Source organism: Syngnathus leptorhynchus, chromosome 11 (genome assembly GCF_054491065.1).
Source record: "Syngnathus leptorhynchus isolate UIUO chromosome 11, UIUO_Slep, whole genome shotgun sequence".
NCBI lineage: Eukaryota > Metazoa > Chordata > Actinopteri > Syngnathiformes > Syngnathidae > Syngnathus > Syngnathus leptorhynchus.
In genome coordinates, this window is record NC_141205.1 from 7,907,373 (window position 1) to 7,921,524 (window position 14,152).

Below are 14,152 nucleotides of genomic sequence, written 5' to 3' on the forward strand. Positions count from 1 at the left end.
CATTCAGCATTTTCACACATAGGGAATTAATAATGATTTATAATTATAATTTATCATTTGAAGATTTTTGGGGGTTTGGCTCTGCAGCCCCCTGGCCCTGAGATATTCTAATGAACTAATTGTTTATAAAAAAAACAAAAACTTTTACCTTTTCAAAGACGATGCTCAGTCTTGATTGGCACGTTCAGCGAGGTGCTAATTTAACATTATTCTTGTATTTTGGTTGTAATTTGCAATGGTGATTAAAAAAAAAACAATAATAAGAACCAAACAACTTTCCAGATGTCTTCAACACACAATCACAATGGTGTAAAAAAAAAAAAAAGAGTTAAGTGTCTATATCTACGTGGTTGTTTTTCGCCTGATCGGTATCGACAAACTCGTAGGTATCCTCTGCAATTTGTCCCGGTATACGAAAATCGACAGGTAGCGGATGTGCTGGCTCAGATGCTTGCGACTGAACCATAGGGCAGCAGGCCTCCCCTTTAGGACTGGAGGTGCTTTGCGAGTTCTGAGGTTCCAAGTTGCAGCCGGTGCCCTGAAGAAACTGGAGGAAATTTTCCTCTATGGAGCCTTCGCGGCTGGGCAGCCTCTCCTCCACCTCCAGTCCCGCTCGACGAAACAGACACGGCAGATGTTTGCCCAGCTCCTCCCGGATCTGTCTGTTGAGACAGCCGTAGAAGAAGGGGTTGGAGGTGAAGCAGAAGTAGCCAATCCAGGTGACCGCCTCCTCTAGAGATGCCAAGGTGGCCGGGGGGCTGGCGGCCAGAGCGGAATACAGGTGGAAAGAAAAGTAGGGCAGCCAGCAACACAGAAACTGCCCGCCGACCGCCATCAAAACGGCCGCCGCTTTCCCTCCGCCGAATGGCCGCGCCGGCGTCTCCCTCCCGGTCCCGGTCCCTGTTCCAGAACTGGTAACCATCGTGGAGCGGCTACTGAGCGACTCCGACCTTTGCCGACGAGGCGTGTCCGTCCAAGTGGGCAGAGGCCCGTGATGCATGGCGGCGACCCGAGCCACCTTGAACATGTTGCAGTACACCACGAAAATGACCAGCAGGGGACACAGGAAATAAAGCAGCGTGAAGAGAACCATGAACGCCAAACGGTTGGACCCGCCCCCCGTCCAGTGCAGCGAGCAGCGCCTCTGACCCTGAGCGGGAGGAGAGGGGACCCCCCCGCCTCCCCCGCTACCCTCCAAAAGGGGAGTCCTCGCACCTTGCAGGATCCAGGCGAGCAGCGGCAAAGCCGACATGGCCAACGCTTTGACCCATATCCCCACCAGAACTGACGCCACCAGACCCACGGTCATCTTCACCTCGTAGCGCATGGGGTGTATGATGTAATAATAGCGCTCCACGTTGATGACTGAGATGGAGAGGATGGCGGCGCTAACCAGGAACACGCTGAGGAAGAGGTAACTGCGGCATAGGGCCTCTCCGAAGAAAGCTCGACTGGAGACCATCCCCAGAGGCATCAGCACCAAGGCCGCCAGCAGGTCCACCAAGCACAGGTGGAAGACGAAGGCAAACTTGTGGAGCTGCGGGACTTTGGCGATGACCGTCATGACGGCCACGTTGCCCACCACAGCGAGCAGATCCATGAGGAGCATGGCCGCCAGGGCTACCCACTGGTACGGAGGCCAGTCCTCAGCCGGAGCGGAGGTAGACGTGTTGGACGGGAGCTGCCGAGGCGGGTGGGAGGAGTTCCACGCTGGCTCCATCGGAGGGTGGGACGAGGCGGGCGGGCAGGGTCCGTCACTGGCCCATCACCCATCCTTCACAGCCAGGAAGTACGGCCAGAGGACAGCGGCTGGGGAATTAGGTAGACCCCCACGGTTGTGATGTTGGTCTGATGCTCGGGGGGGGGAGGTTCTCAACAATCTTTTTCATTTACAAAATCCTCACTTTTGCCCGCAGTCATAAACACTCCTGATGAAAGAGAACACAATGAACTGTGAGTTTATTCGGCTCACTCTCGCTAGGATCATCTCAAGTCAAGCCTCAGATGAACTAAATAGTACAAAAGAACTCATTTTAGCCACAGGATGGCAGAGAGAATGAAGAACACATTGCACACGTGTTGAACTTTCTTTCAAAATGTCATGTCGTGCAGGAAAACAAATACATTTGACCAGAAAAATACAAGTGCACCAATCCAATGTTATCCAATCTGTATTTCCCTGTACACATAAATGTCTGCATTACCTATACTCTATGAATCGTGTATCATGTCAAGACTCAATTTATTAGGAACAGCTCACCGTGTGCACTGCAGTTCCACAAACTACGGACTCGACAATAAACATCGTTAAATGATTCCCCCATTATTGTCATGGTGGTAAAGACAGATTCTTTTGCTTAGTCTCATGTTTTGGATGTTATCATACTGTGCCTAATGAAGTGTCTGAATAGTGTGTACTTTTTGTATTGGAACGACTTTTTATTGCATGCCCATGCAGATGGATCTAACTGAGCACAAAGATGTATAAAGATCTACTGATGTGCCATAAAGAAAAACTACTGGATGGTATAACACCAGGAATTCAAATCAAAATGAATCCCTGAGTGATTGCCTTCAGTCAGCACGATGTGTCTAAATCAAACAACAGGGTGCCCCAGTTCAGTTTTAACCTCCTGCCAGGTTTAGTCATGTCTTACCACCCACTCGTTTGTATGTTAATCATGATTAGATTACACCCACGGTGTAAAACAAGACATCATACCTGTCATCATACATTTAGGTGCTTCATTTTACCCTCATCGTTTTAATCTTAGAGGGGGAACAAACAGGAGTCGGGGTGCAAATAAAGGGAGGGAGGGGTGGGGGGTGGGGGAGACAGAGAGCATCATGTACCTGAATCAGAATATTTCCTCACACTGCTGCTTTGGGTTTGAAGGATGAGAATGCGGTGCATCTCGGACTCAAGTAGCGTCATGTACCTGCAACCAACGCGGCCCCCCCTTCGTTGGTCTTCCCGGCCGGCCCTTGATCTGCTTTGTCCATCCTGCTTGACTACGGTCGTGGTTCCATCCAAAAGATGCTGATGGGAATGTGTTCAAAGACACCAGGCAGACAGCCCACTCTCCTCTCTCCCACTCCCCTCCTCCTTCCATTGCATTGAGGAACTCCGTGTCGTGTCTCCGCAGGGTCCTAGCGTCTGTGATGTTCACGATGAACTGTCGAGAACAAGAGCGCAGGTATGAACATTTACGGTCGGATATTTACATTCCTACAAGTTGAAATCCCTCAAGTTCTCACTCTCCACCATGTTTATTCTTCATTCTTGTTATTGGGTGGTGATTTGAGTATTTTCATGGATCGGCACGGCCCCCCGGCACAAGATTAATTGAGAAGGTGAAGGGAGTGACGAGGCCAGCCTTCAGTCTCCATCACCCGAGCTTCTCAAAGTGGGGCTCCTGTTGCCACGGTGATTCTTTTCATATACAGTCCATCTCATTGCTCTGTCTATGGGATGACAATGAAACGTATTGGATTATGGATACAACTATATTCCTACCAACTGCTTTTTTTTTTTTTTTGCATTTGTAAGCTCGCCCGACCATTTGCATTTAATGATAATCACCTTGCTCATCATTCATGTAACACCACACATGCAGTGACTGATTAATTTCAATTACTAATAGACTTATTAGAATAATGTCAGAGTGACATCTTAGCTGTTCTGCTTTAAGTATGACACCGTTTTTTTGTTTGTTTTTTTATCAGAGCTTTCCTGGAAGCGATTGTTGTTGTATCGCAAATTATTTTTTTGTCCGCTGGTAAGTTTTAGAAACCTAAGGGTGTGTGTGTGTGTTAGTTTGTCCAGTGATTCACCACTGTGTCAAATGTCCAATTAGTCATGCGGGTAACAGACACGCACGAACACGGTTCAGACAGCAGAACACACAACATCCAGCATTGGAGTGGAATGTCATTACAACGGTTGTCATGGTATCAAGATGTCAGATGATGAAAGGCGCCATCAACACATGCTTGTTTAAATATAGTACATTAAATGGTTGCTGCATATGTATATGCGTCTTTTTTTCATCTGTGTTGAGGCTATTTGGAGTTAGATTCAAAGTGCAATCGATGGTTTCGGGAAAAACACACTTTAAAAGTCCAACATTAAGAGCATCGAAGCATCATCAGCCAAATATCAGCAGGCAGTGATGGCAAATTTTTGTGCTGATGGTCCACAATTGATTTTCTTTAATGGGCAGATGGCACCAAATGTCAGCCCCGAACACCCTGCCGCAGTTTTATTCATTTTCTATAAAATTGTCGCAACTACAGACGAGCAGACGATCTAATACGCTCTGACATTGAGCGCGCCACTTCCATCTAGTGTAGTGGATGTGCAATTACACTTTATTCTACATAGTACCCCCTCCCAAGATGGATCACTGTACTAATATTTAGTTTTTTTTAAGCTCAATTAAGTATCAATTACAATTTTCAAACCAGTACTATTTGTAATTGAATATCAGTGACGTGCAAATTATTTAATTTGATCAAGCACAAATATGTGTGTGTGTGTGTGTGTGTGTGTGTGTGTTGTGTGTCTCGGCACGTGAGCGAGTGCGAAGCGTGCACTGTTGACTCATGACAAAAATAGCAGAATCCTCACTCGGCAGGCAGCACCTATCATTGCCACCACAAATACAATGGTTTCCGTAGCAACCGTGAAAATAGACTCCACCATCACACTCAGAAATAGCAAAATGACGCCACTCCAAGCCCAGAGCGCCGCCACTGCCAATCCACAAGGAGCACCGACATCAGCCGCAGTCACGCGTGAGCTCATGCCACTGCATTTACCCAAACGGATTTATTGACGCCTACACAAACAAACAATCAGCCCCGAAGCGGCAAATGTGCCCTGAGTGGGATCATACTGACCTGCGTATTGTTTGATAGCATCACTAAAAAGGAAAAAAAAAAAAAAGCCAGCTTGCAGGCTTATTGTGTGGATAATTTGGTTCATGTGATATACACACACAGGAGCAGGAGGCGTGTCACGTGTTTAAGTGAGTTAAAATGTAAACGTGTTGAAGTTACTGGGGATAAAGCATAGAACGGAGCTTACCGATTCTGGTCCTCGGGGTCAGGTGTCCTGCGTGTTTTATGTCTCCCTGGTGCAACACACTAAAGTCAAATGATCGGATAATCAGCGAGGTCTGCAGTAGCTGGACCACAATCCTGATCATTTGAATCAGGTTTGCCACAGCAGCGAGACCTATAAAACCTGGAGGACATCAGACCTCAATGATCGGAACTGATGAACCCTGGTGTAGAGCAATGAATGGCGCCTTGGAGACTCTCAATCTTGAAGGTTCGTGATGGAGGAAAACAGCTTAAAAAGTCAAAAGTGATAAACGTGTTACCCTAGTGATCAGTTTATGATCCCCCTAATTTGAAACCTTATTTTAAAACACCCTAGTTTGAAACCCTATTGTGAAACCCTAATTGCAAAGCCTTATTTGAAATCCTAACCCTATGTTGAAACACTAACCCTCGTCTGAAACCCTGCAAAACCATAACCATAATTCAGATTTAGAATCAATTAAATTTAATCATCACACATCATTACACTCTAGTTCAAATTTCACACCTGCACATTTTACGTTAATATTATCACGATCATTTTCAAAACAATAATTTTGTATTGCTAATAACTTGATGCATATGACAATGAAATCTTTGAATCATCTCTAACAGGTATGTTATTTGTGATTGATTTGACTCTAATCATTGAAATTATATTTGCATTTCTGTTTTGTGATTAATACTACTTTAATGAACGTCTTTACATTTTCATTATTTATATTATTATGTATTTTAGATCACATAATTCTGTAAAGTGAGCTTGAAGGACACAAAAGGCACCTGAAATAAAAATATACAGTACAGCACAACGAAAACAAAAAACAGCAAGCTGTCCCTAAATGCACCACAAGAGGGCAGTGTTTCCTCTATATTGCGCATCAAGCGCTGTACTGTACAAAACAGTAATGCAGTATTATCTTAATTCTATAACAAAATACGTGAGGTGTCCCATTATTCACGCGAGTTTAAGATCATGTTTTGATCAATGCTGCCAGCGTGGGAAAATCGTGGTTCTAATTGTTTACTGCATTATCCACAGAGATGTTTCTAATATAATCAATATTTAAAACCATCTGTCAAAATGGTGCAAAACACTCTATGAGTGAATGGCAAAAAAAAAGATGTTTGACCACAGTGGCAATCAACACAATCCTGTTTGATTTGACTTTACCCCACTGGGACCAGCTCGTTTATAATTCAGGAGAGGAGCATAAATCTCCTGACGGGCGTAATGTCCTTCTGCAAGGCTGCTGACTAAATCAACTTAGCTATGCAGTAGGACACACTGCAGTAACTATAGATCCAAAATAATGTATGCAAATTCAAACCGATATGTAATATATGTATTCAGTTGCCTACTACGTTTAAAGACTCCTTTTCTCCATCTTGCATGCCATTCATTCAACACTGTCACGATAAGACTTTCCTCCATTCTAATTATCGAGGGGCTTTGGCCGTCGGCAGTCATTCAAGCGCTTACACTGTCACATTAACAAGCACTCTGGTTCAAGATGGCGATGGGCTTAAATAGCTCCTCGGTGCCTTTCATATCAACCTCATAGCACTTTAACAAGCCTTTCCGTGTCAGATGAGTTCATTTGAGATGTTGAGGTGATAGCTTGTGTGTTCACTTGTATACTTGTGATCTGCCTTCACTCATAAAAATCCTAGAAAAAAAAAAAGTCATCCAATTGGATGAAACAACCAACACACCAATGGGGCTAACCCTAAGATTAACCCCTAATTGGTATATGCAAATTTCAAGGCCAGATTTGAGATTTTTCAGATCCAAGTATGTGCTGACCACTAGATCACAGTTGTGACATAACTTTATGGTCCATTTAAAATCCCCTGGAGAAGCCAATTTCCATTACAAACACGATTCACCCCACACAACTGTATGCACATCACGTCCAGCAAAAAAAACACATCCGGCCTGTCCTTCACCACAGTAACAAGGTGGGATAAGAGGAAGGAAGGTCTTCATCATGACACTGACATCATTGCCTGCAATGTAAGGGCAATGCAAAAGCATTAAGCCGCCCCCCCCCCCTGTTTTCGATTTTTTTTCTCTCTCTCCTTTAAGAAAACTGCACCAAGCGGTCCAGTAATCAATTCCTCCCCCTTGCAGAGTTGATACTCGCTGATAAAAAAAAAAAAAAAAAAGATGATGAGGGTCCTCAGTTTATGACAGTTCTGTTCCAATGACATAGAAAATTCTAATAAGAGAAATGTTACAGATTGATATCTATACCGTATATTTCAAAATGATGATCAGAAATCGTTAACGTCATTAGGGTCGTCACATAAATATAATCAATTACTAATAAGGACATATAATAAAATGATTTAAAGTTTTTTTTAAGTCCATTTGTTATGTATTAAGTGTGTATTGAACTGTAGCTTTTGCACGTCTCTCAAGTTTGACCGCTGATCTAGTTTTCAAATTCTGTGAGTCGCATCAGCACAAAACAACCTGATAATGGTGTGTCATAAATTAAAACTGGGACCGAACTTAACCTTTCTGCACCCACTAAATAAATAAATAAATGCATATGTAGAGCAATAAGTATCATAAAAAAGTGCATTAGATGAAATGGCAAGGTTTTGTCTGAAATTAACGCCGCATGCTACGTGGGAGAGAGAGAGAGAGAGAGAGAGAGAGAGAGAGAAAGAGAGAGAGAGAGAGAGAGAGAGAGAGAGAGAGAGAGAGAGAGAGAGAGAGAGAGAGAGAGAGAGAGAGAGAGAGAGAGAGAGAGAGAGAGAGAGAGAGAGAGAGAGAGAGAGAGAGAGAGAGAGAGAGAGAGGAAGGAAGGAAGGAGGGAGAAAGAGAGCAAGAATTGAGCAATGACGTACGGGAGACCGAGCCATTGCAACAACTGTATCACATGGTGCCTTCGCTCTTCAGCGCTCGAGGACTGCGGACAGGACAGGACAGGACAGGAGAGGACAGGACAGGTTGCCTGTCGCGCCGTGCTACTCACTCGTTTGTTGTGGTGTAGTCGCTGGAGGGGACACAGGAAGAAAGACACCGGGCGATCCTGTTCAGGAGCGCCTCGCGGGGTATTGGACCCAGGACTCAGAACCAGGACAGGTCTGCGTGTTGCAAGGAACAACCACATGGTAAACATGTTTTTTTTTTTCCTTTCTTCTGGTCCCCCTCAAAAAAAAAAACAAAAAAAAAAAACAAGAGTAAGATAAACGTTAAATGAAATAAAAATAATAATAATAAATGTTGCCTTTTGTTCAGCTGAGTCTCCAGAACCTTTGGGCTGACTGCATTTAATATTAAAATACATTATTTGAGGGACAGTTTGGAAATTATATCAGCAATGGATTCTCAAAGTTTGCTTGTTTGTAACCATGAGTTAACGTGTCAAGGTATGGACACAAGTCCTGAATTAGAAATTAACCTCATAAATCAACTGGATTATCTCCACAGGTCCATGACTCTCCTCCACTGTGAAGACTGCTGACACAATGGAAAAATTGGACATACCTCATCGAAGGAGCATCTTTCTCCTTGTTGGACCTCTGCTTTGGTCGCTTCACGCCGGTGGACAGTTGATAGGAGGTCCGCTGGACTGCCAAAATCTGTGTGTGTGCGCAAGCAACATCATCAGCTGCTCAAAAGGGAATCTCACCAACCCCCCTACCCCCCTTCCCAAATACACAACGGTGCTGGACCTCAGCTTCAACTCCATCGGCAGACTGCGGGCGGAGTGGACGCCCGTCGTGCTGAGTCGACTCCACACGCTGCTCCTCAGCCACAACGGGCTCTCCTTCCTCTCTTCGGCGGCGTTCGTGCACGTGACAAAACTGCGTTACCTGGACTTGTCTGCCAACCAGCTCCGCCAGCTGGATGAAAACATGTTTGAGCCGCTGGAGAACTTGGAGGTGCTGCTGCTTTATAAGAACAGCATTTCGCAAATTGAACGTTCCGCCGCTTTCTCGGGTCTGGCTAATCTGCAGAAGCTCTACCTGAGCCAGAATCTCATCTCGCGCTTCCCCTTGGAGCTGGTGAAGGAACGAAGCCGCATGGAGACGCTCACGCTGCTGGATGTCTCGTCCAACCGGATCAAAGCGTTGACGTTACACGAGCTTCGAGCTCTGCCCGCGTGGATCCAAAACGGCTTGTACTTCCATAACAACCCCCTGCCGTGCAGTTGTGATCTTTTCGACGTGGTCGCATACTGGCAACTCAAAGATCTCAGCTCGGTCGTGGACTTTAAAGATGAGCACACTTGTATCCTTGCGGGTCAGCCCAAACGAAAGGTGCTCACCCTTGACCTGGACAAAGCTTATTTGAACTGCAGCGAGGTCAAGCTAACGGACAGAGAAGCGTATCTGGAGCAGGTTGTGGTGCTGGACTGTGACACCAAGCAGAGAGACATGGTGAAGACCTGGGCCCTGCCGGGGAACGTCCCAGTATCTTCGGCAAACAAAAGCACGAGGATACTTCCGGACGGAAACCTTCAGCTCGGACCTTTGAAGGAAACCGACTCGGGCGTGTACACCTGCTACGCCATGGGAGACGCCCTTAACGAGACGATTAACATCACCGTGGTGGTTTTTAACTCAACCATGATCCCCGGCTTGGAGAACCTGAAGACTGCGTACACTACCCTGATAGGATGCCTTATCACCATTGTGATGATTTTCATTTACCTCTACCTCACACCTTGCCGCTGCGCCTGTTGTCCAGGTCAGGAACTGGAGAAAAATGACCCGACAGGCAGCCTCCACTCCTCCAACGTCAGCAACGCCCAAAGCCACCAAGAGATTGGACCGGAACGAAGGAATGAGGGCGGTAAAGACTCATCATTTGAGCAGAACGGGAGGTTGAACCCAAAAGGTGAAGAAGTTTGGAAGGAGGGGAACAAGAAGAGGAAGGCATCTGTTAGCTCTGTGAGCTCAGACACCCCCATGATGGTGTAAAAGTGTTTGAGGGAGTGGAAAAACTGCTATGCATGATTATGATTGATGATTACCAGTCACTGGCGTTGCTAGAATTATTATTATTTTTATTTTTTTTGGAGGGGTGGCACAGATATCTCTGGTAGGCCGCAAAATGAACAAAAAGAAATCTATGTATTTTATGTTCTCTACCAATTTATTCCTCGTGCAAGAGGGATTCTTCTGAATATTCTCGGCAATGTATTCAATCTCTTAATGGTATCCAGGAAGCTTTCTTTGCTCAGGGGACACAAATGGAAGGACCTGAAAGGTTGGAGCCATTTATTGCCCAACCCTGAGTAAACCAGATGGCCACAAAAAAACATTAGCGCGGTCAACACACAAGCAGCAAGCGTCACATCACACAACAGATAAGTAAAACCTGACATGAATAATGTCATGACTCAAAGAACTTTATCATTAATAATAGCAAACACATTAGAAATATATCCCGCTATAAAGTACATATACAGTAAATGCAGTAAATTGTCACAAAAGTTGTTGCATTGAATGTTTTTTTTTTTTCTTTTGATTAATTTCCCTTACTTGCACTTACAGTTCGGATCACACTGAAAGGGGAAAAACAAATATACACTATGAGAATATAAAAACATAGTGGATCCTCATCTCACACTGTTAATTTTAGCTTTAGGCACATGTCTTATTTTTATCCTGACATTACAACATTGTCGTCTTAACATTCCAATTTACTGTATCTACTTTTCCCAGTGTGGCCCTAAAACTCTTTTGTAGCATTTCAACCCTCATGGTGCTTTTTTTTTTTTTTTTTTAAACTTGAATTGTCTTTCATTATAATGTAGCAAACAACATATTTTCCTGAATGTAAATGTTGCGTCGAAGTTGTTGTTCATGTAACGATGCATCAATATGACGAGACTTAAAAACAACATAAATGATGCAAGTAACCAATACGGAGAATCTGTATTCCTTCTTTTACTATAGCCATGAAATGCTACCCGCTTAAAAGATGACATCATCGTCTCTCTTTTTTTAATGCTGATTTAATGCCTACGATATTATGCGACCTTGTGGCTAAGGCTAGAGGTTCTACGGCGGCTCGTATAAATAGAAGCAGTGGCAGGGTGCAGGCTTGGCAAGTAGCACATCGAATATTTAAGAGGTCACTGACAATATTTCTGTGGAAGAGCTCAGCACTGTGGTGTTTTATCTCAGAACATTGTGTATTATTAGTATATTTTTCAAGGCATGAAATGATTCCTGTTCTTTCATATGAATGCTATCTAATCCATCCAATGTACTATATACTGTTTATATTAATCATTTACATTCTATGGACACACAAAAAAAACCCCATATATTTACCTCAAGACTTGAATTAGAAATGAGATTTCTTCTATATGTCCCAACTGGGAATGACGTAAAGCCGATGACGAGAGATTTGCAGAGAAGTTGAAAAGGTGACAAATAAGCAAAGCTGACCTGACGTGTGTATATCAAAGTTCAATCTGCTAAGTGGCACAGATGCCTTCTGGCTCATGTTACTGTATTACACTAATACAGACGCTCTTGATTACTCGAGAGTGAAACGGGAGATCGTGGAGATGGATGGAGTGCAAAATGCTCGAGTCAAGTATCCTTGTGTTTATGTTCTATCTTATTTGAACTGTAAATCACATGATCCTTCCTCACATAGTCATCTAGTACCTTCTCCTTTGGGGTCTTATACCAATAAACCGTGACAATATTAAGGAAGGGGCCGGTGCGGCAAATTTTGACTGATCGTGTGAAATGTCACCCTTAATGATTGAAGGAGTCTGCGCTTCTTATGTTACCATGTTCTTCTCACAACACACAGAAGCTGTTCACCACAGTCGATCATGTGGCTAAAACTAATCATTCAGATCAATCCCCCAAAAAAAAAATGACGACAGTAACTCAGAGGCAGAGACTGCATTAAGTGTCAAACTGGCACGTTTAGTCTTTGAATAATGGAAGCTTTGTTGTGTTTGAAAGTCTTGAATTTGAAATAGGGTGACTCATCCTTTCCCCAAAGCCCCCCCTAAGAATCTCACATCAAAAGCTAGACAAAATGTTTACTGAGTGAGTGTGCTGCCGCCTAGCGGCGTCCACCTCTAATTGCACCCAAAAGTCTACACTTTGGAGCTTAGAGGATTCCAATGACATTTCAGATTCAGTGGTTCATTCTATCCACAGTGCGCCACCCTGTACCATGAAGATGAATCATACATATTTTGAGAATTTGTCTCTACAAGGGCGGCCTAAAAAGGAATTTGTTTGGACTGGAGACAGTTTAGTGGAAACTACACTGCAGATGTCCGACAAAGGTCAGCAACCAATCTCATGGGCTATTTGGTCACATATATTTGGTCAAACATCCCCCCCCCTCTCAATATCCACTAGAGAGCACATCTTGTGAAAATATCATTTTAACCCACAAGAAAATGCAGCATGATTTAAACATTTTTTTCCCTCAGCGTCAACTGACTTTATTAACAAATCAGTTCCAGAACAAATAAATATACAAACAATAGTAATTTACACATTGACGTTATACATGAATACTGTCATGAGACAGCATGATGATCACCTGATGATCACGGGTAGAACTGAGTGGACCCCTGAATCGAATCCGATTCAATGCAAGAGGTCTAGGAGGGCACGTCTAATGTTACAAAAACTACACGAGGAGTCAAATAACCTCACTCGAGAGGAGGTGGTACTGATTTCCATCACAAAAACCACAAGATGCATCATCATCAAGAACTAAACTGCAAGCAGGCAACTAGTTTGAATGTGTGACTCTGGTTCTGCAGTTTTTGTTGTTGTTGTGATCCATGAAATAAATAATATACTGCATATGGAAGCTAATGGAGGATTTCAATCCTTCCCATTGCAGGATGGCGTATCCACGACACTGAACTCCACTTACCTTAAGTGCTCTGCTGATGATATCTCATCTGTTCATCTCAATCGTGTCTTGCTGGCTCACACACTGAAAAGGGATAAAGACAAAGAGCAGGTCAACTCTCCAGCGGGTTGGCTTACCTCTGCTAATGGTTTCGGTCGGGTCGCCGCAGCAGTCTCGAGGTCCCACAACCCGGCTGCAGCTTTCGACCTATGAACCTGTGTAGAGAATAAACAGCAGATTATCTCCATGTTAGTCCCTCGAACAATTGCCAACCTGGATGAATTGGCACAAAATGTGTATATTTTCAAAATTGGACATTTTAGCTACACTGCACTATAATGAGGTGATTTACTGCTCAAGTTGATTAGGGCCAGGAAAAAAATGACAAAGCTCAAAGAACTACAACAAAGTAATAAAAACGTCACAATTATGATTATTATTTTTTTAAACTAATCATGATTGTATTCATCTCATTGTGAATTCATGTTGCTATCTTAGCGTACCGGCCCAACTCATTTTGTAATTTACAATCACAATATTCATGGCTACTTCTTTCAAAAACAATCAAAAATGATTCGAGCAATTTGTGGACGCTAATCGGCTAACAATGACGAGTGTCCGTATTTACCTGCGGAACTGAACTCACAGCAGGCGAAACTCTCGAGTCCCTGTGAAGTCAGTCAGGTCCCACGTGTTGAAGATGAAGGACGGGGCCGTGTCTGAGGTCCTGCTCTTGAGCTTTTCCTCAATGTCATTGGACTACTTTGTAAAAAGGAAGATTATGTAACTCATCACCCAAGTCATAAAGTTACACGGATGCTTTTGTTCCATTCCAGTTAATGTCAGAGACAGCCAGCCAGCGCTGCTCTTTGACGTAGACAAGTTGTGTCAAGTGTCGCCTTCGCACGAGCTTCTCCGTGCGAGAACGCGACGACGCCAATAAACACCCCTCCGTGTCAACTGCGCCGCCGGTGGTCCCGTTGAGACCCGAAGCCCACAAAAGCGCTTTGAAAAGAGGTCAATCAATTGTATTCAACACACAACACAGTGGTTGCTTTTCCTGGGGGAACTCAACGCTTCCTCTCCTGGTTGCTGGGAAACTTCCCGCCGTCAAAGCCCCCGTGAGGCTTTCGAGCTGGATCGACAAATCCGAGAACAGAAAAGGTCACAAAGGTA

At 44.1% G+C, this 14,152-nt stretch overlaps 2 protein-coding genes across 2 annotated transcripts; one reads left to right on the plus strand and one right to left on the minus strand.

Annotated features, from left to right (window-relative positions):
- Positions 1-328: 328 nt before the first annotated feature.
- Positions 329-1,720, minus strand: LOC147049259 (G protein-coupled receptor 61-like). Its single transcript, XM_085924653.1, has one exon. The coding sequence runs from the start codon at positions 1,718-1,720 to the stop codon at positions 329-331; it is 1,392 nt and encodes a 463-aa protein (XP_085780779.1).
- A 6,307-nt stretch (positions 1,721-8,027) lies between these two features.
- LOC147049260 (amphoterin-induced protein 1-like) lies at positions 8,028-10,952 on the plus strand. Its single transcript, XM_085924272.1, has 2 exons — positions 8,028-8,232; positions 8,552-10,952. The coding sequence occupies exon 2, from the start codon at positions 8,590-8,592 to the stop codon at positions 10,045-10,047; it is 1,458 nt and encodes a 485-aa protein (XP_085780398.1). The 5' UTR covers positions 8,028-8,232; positions 8,552-8,589; the 3' UTR covers positions 10,048-10,952.
- Positions 10,953-14,152: the final 3,200 nt, after the last annotated feature.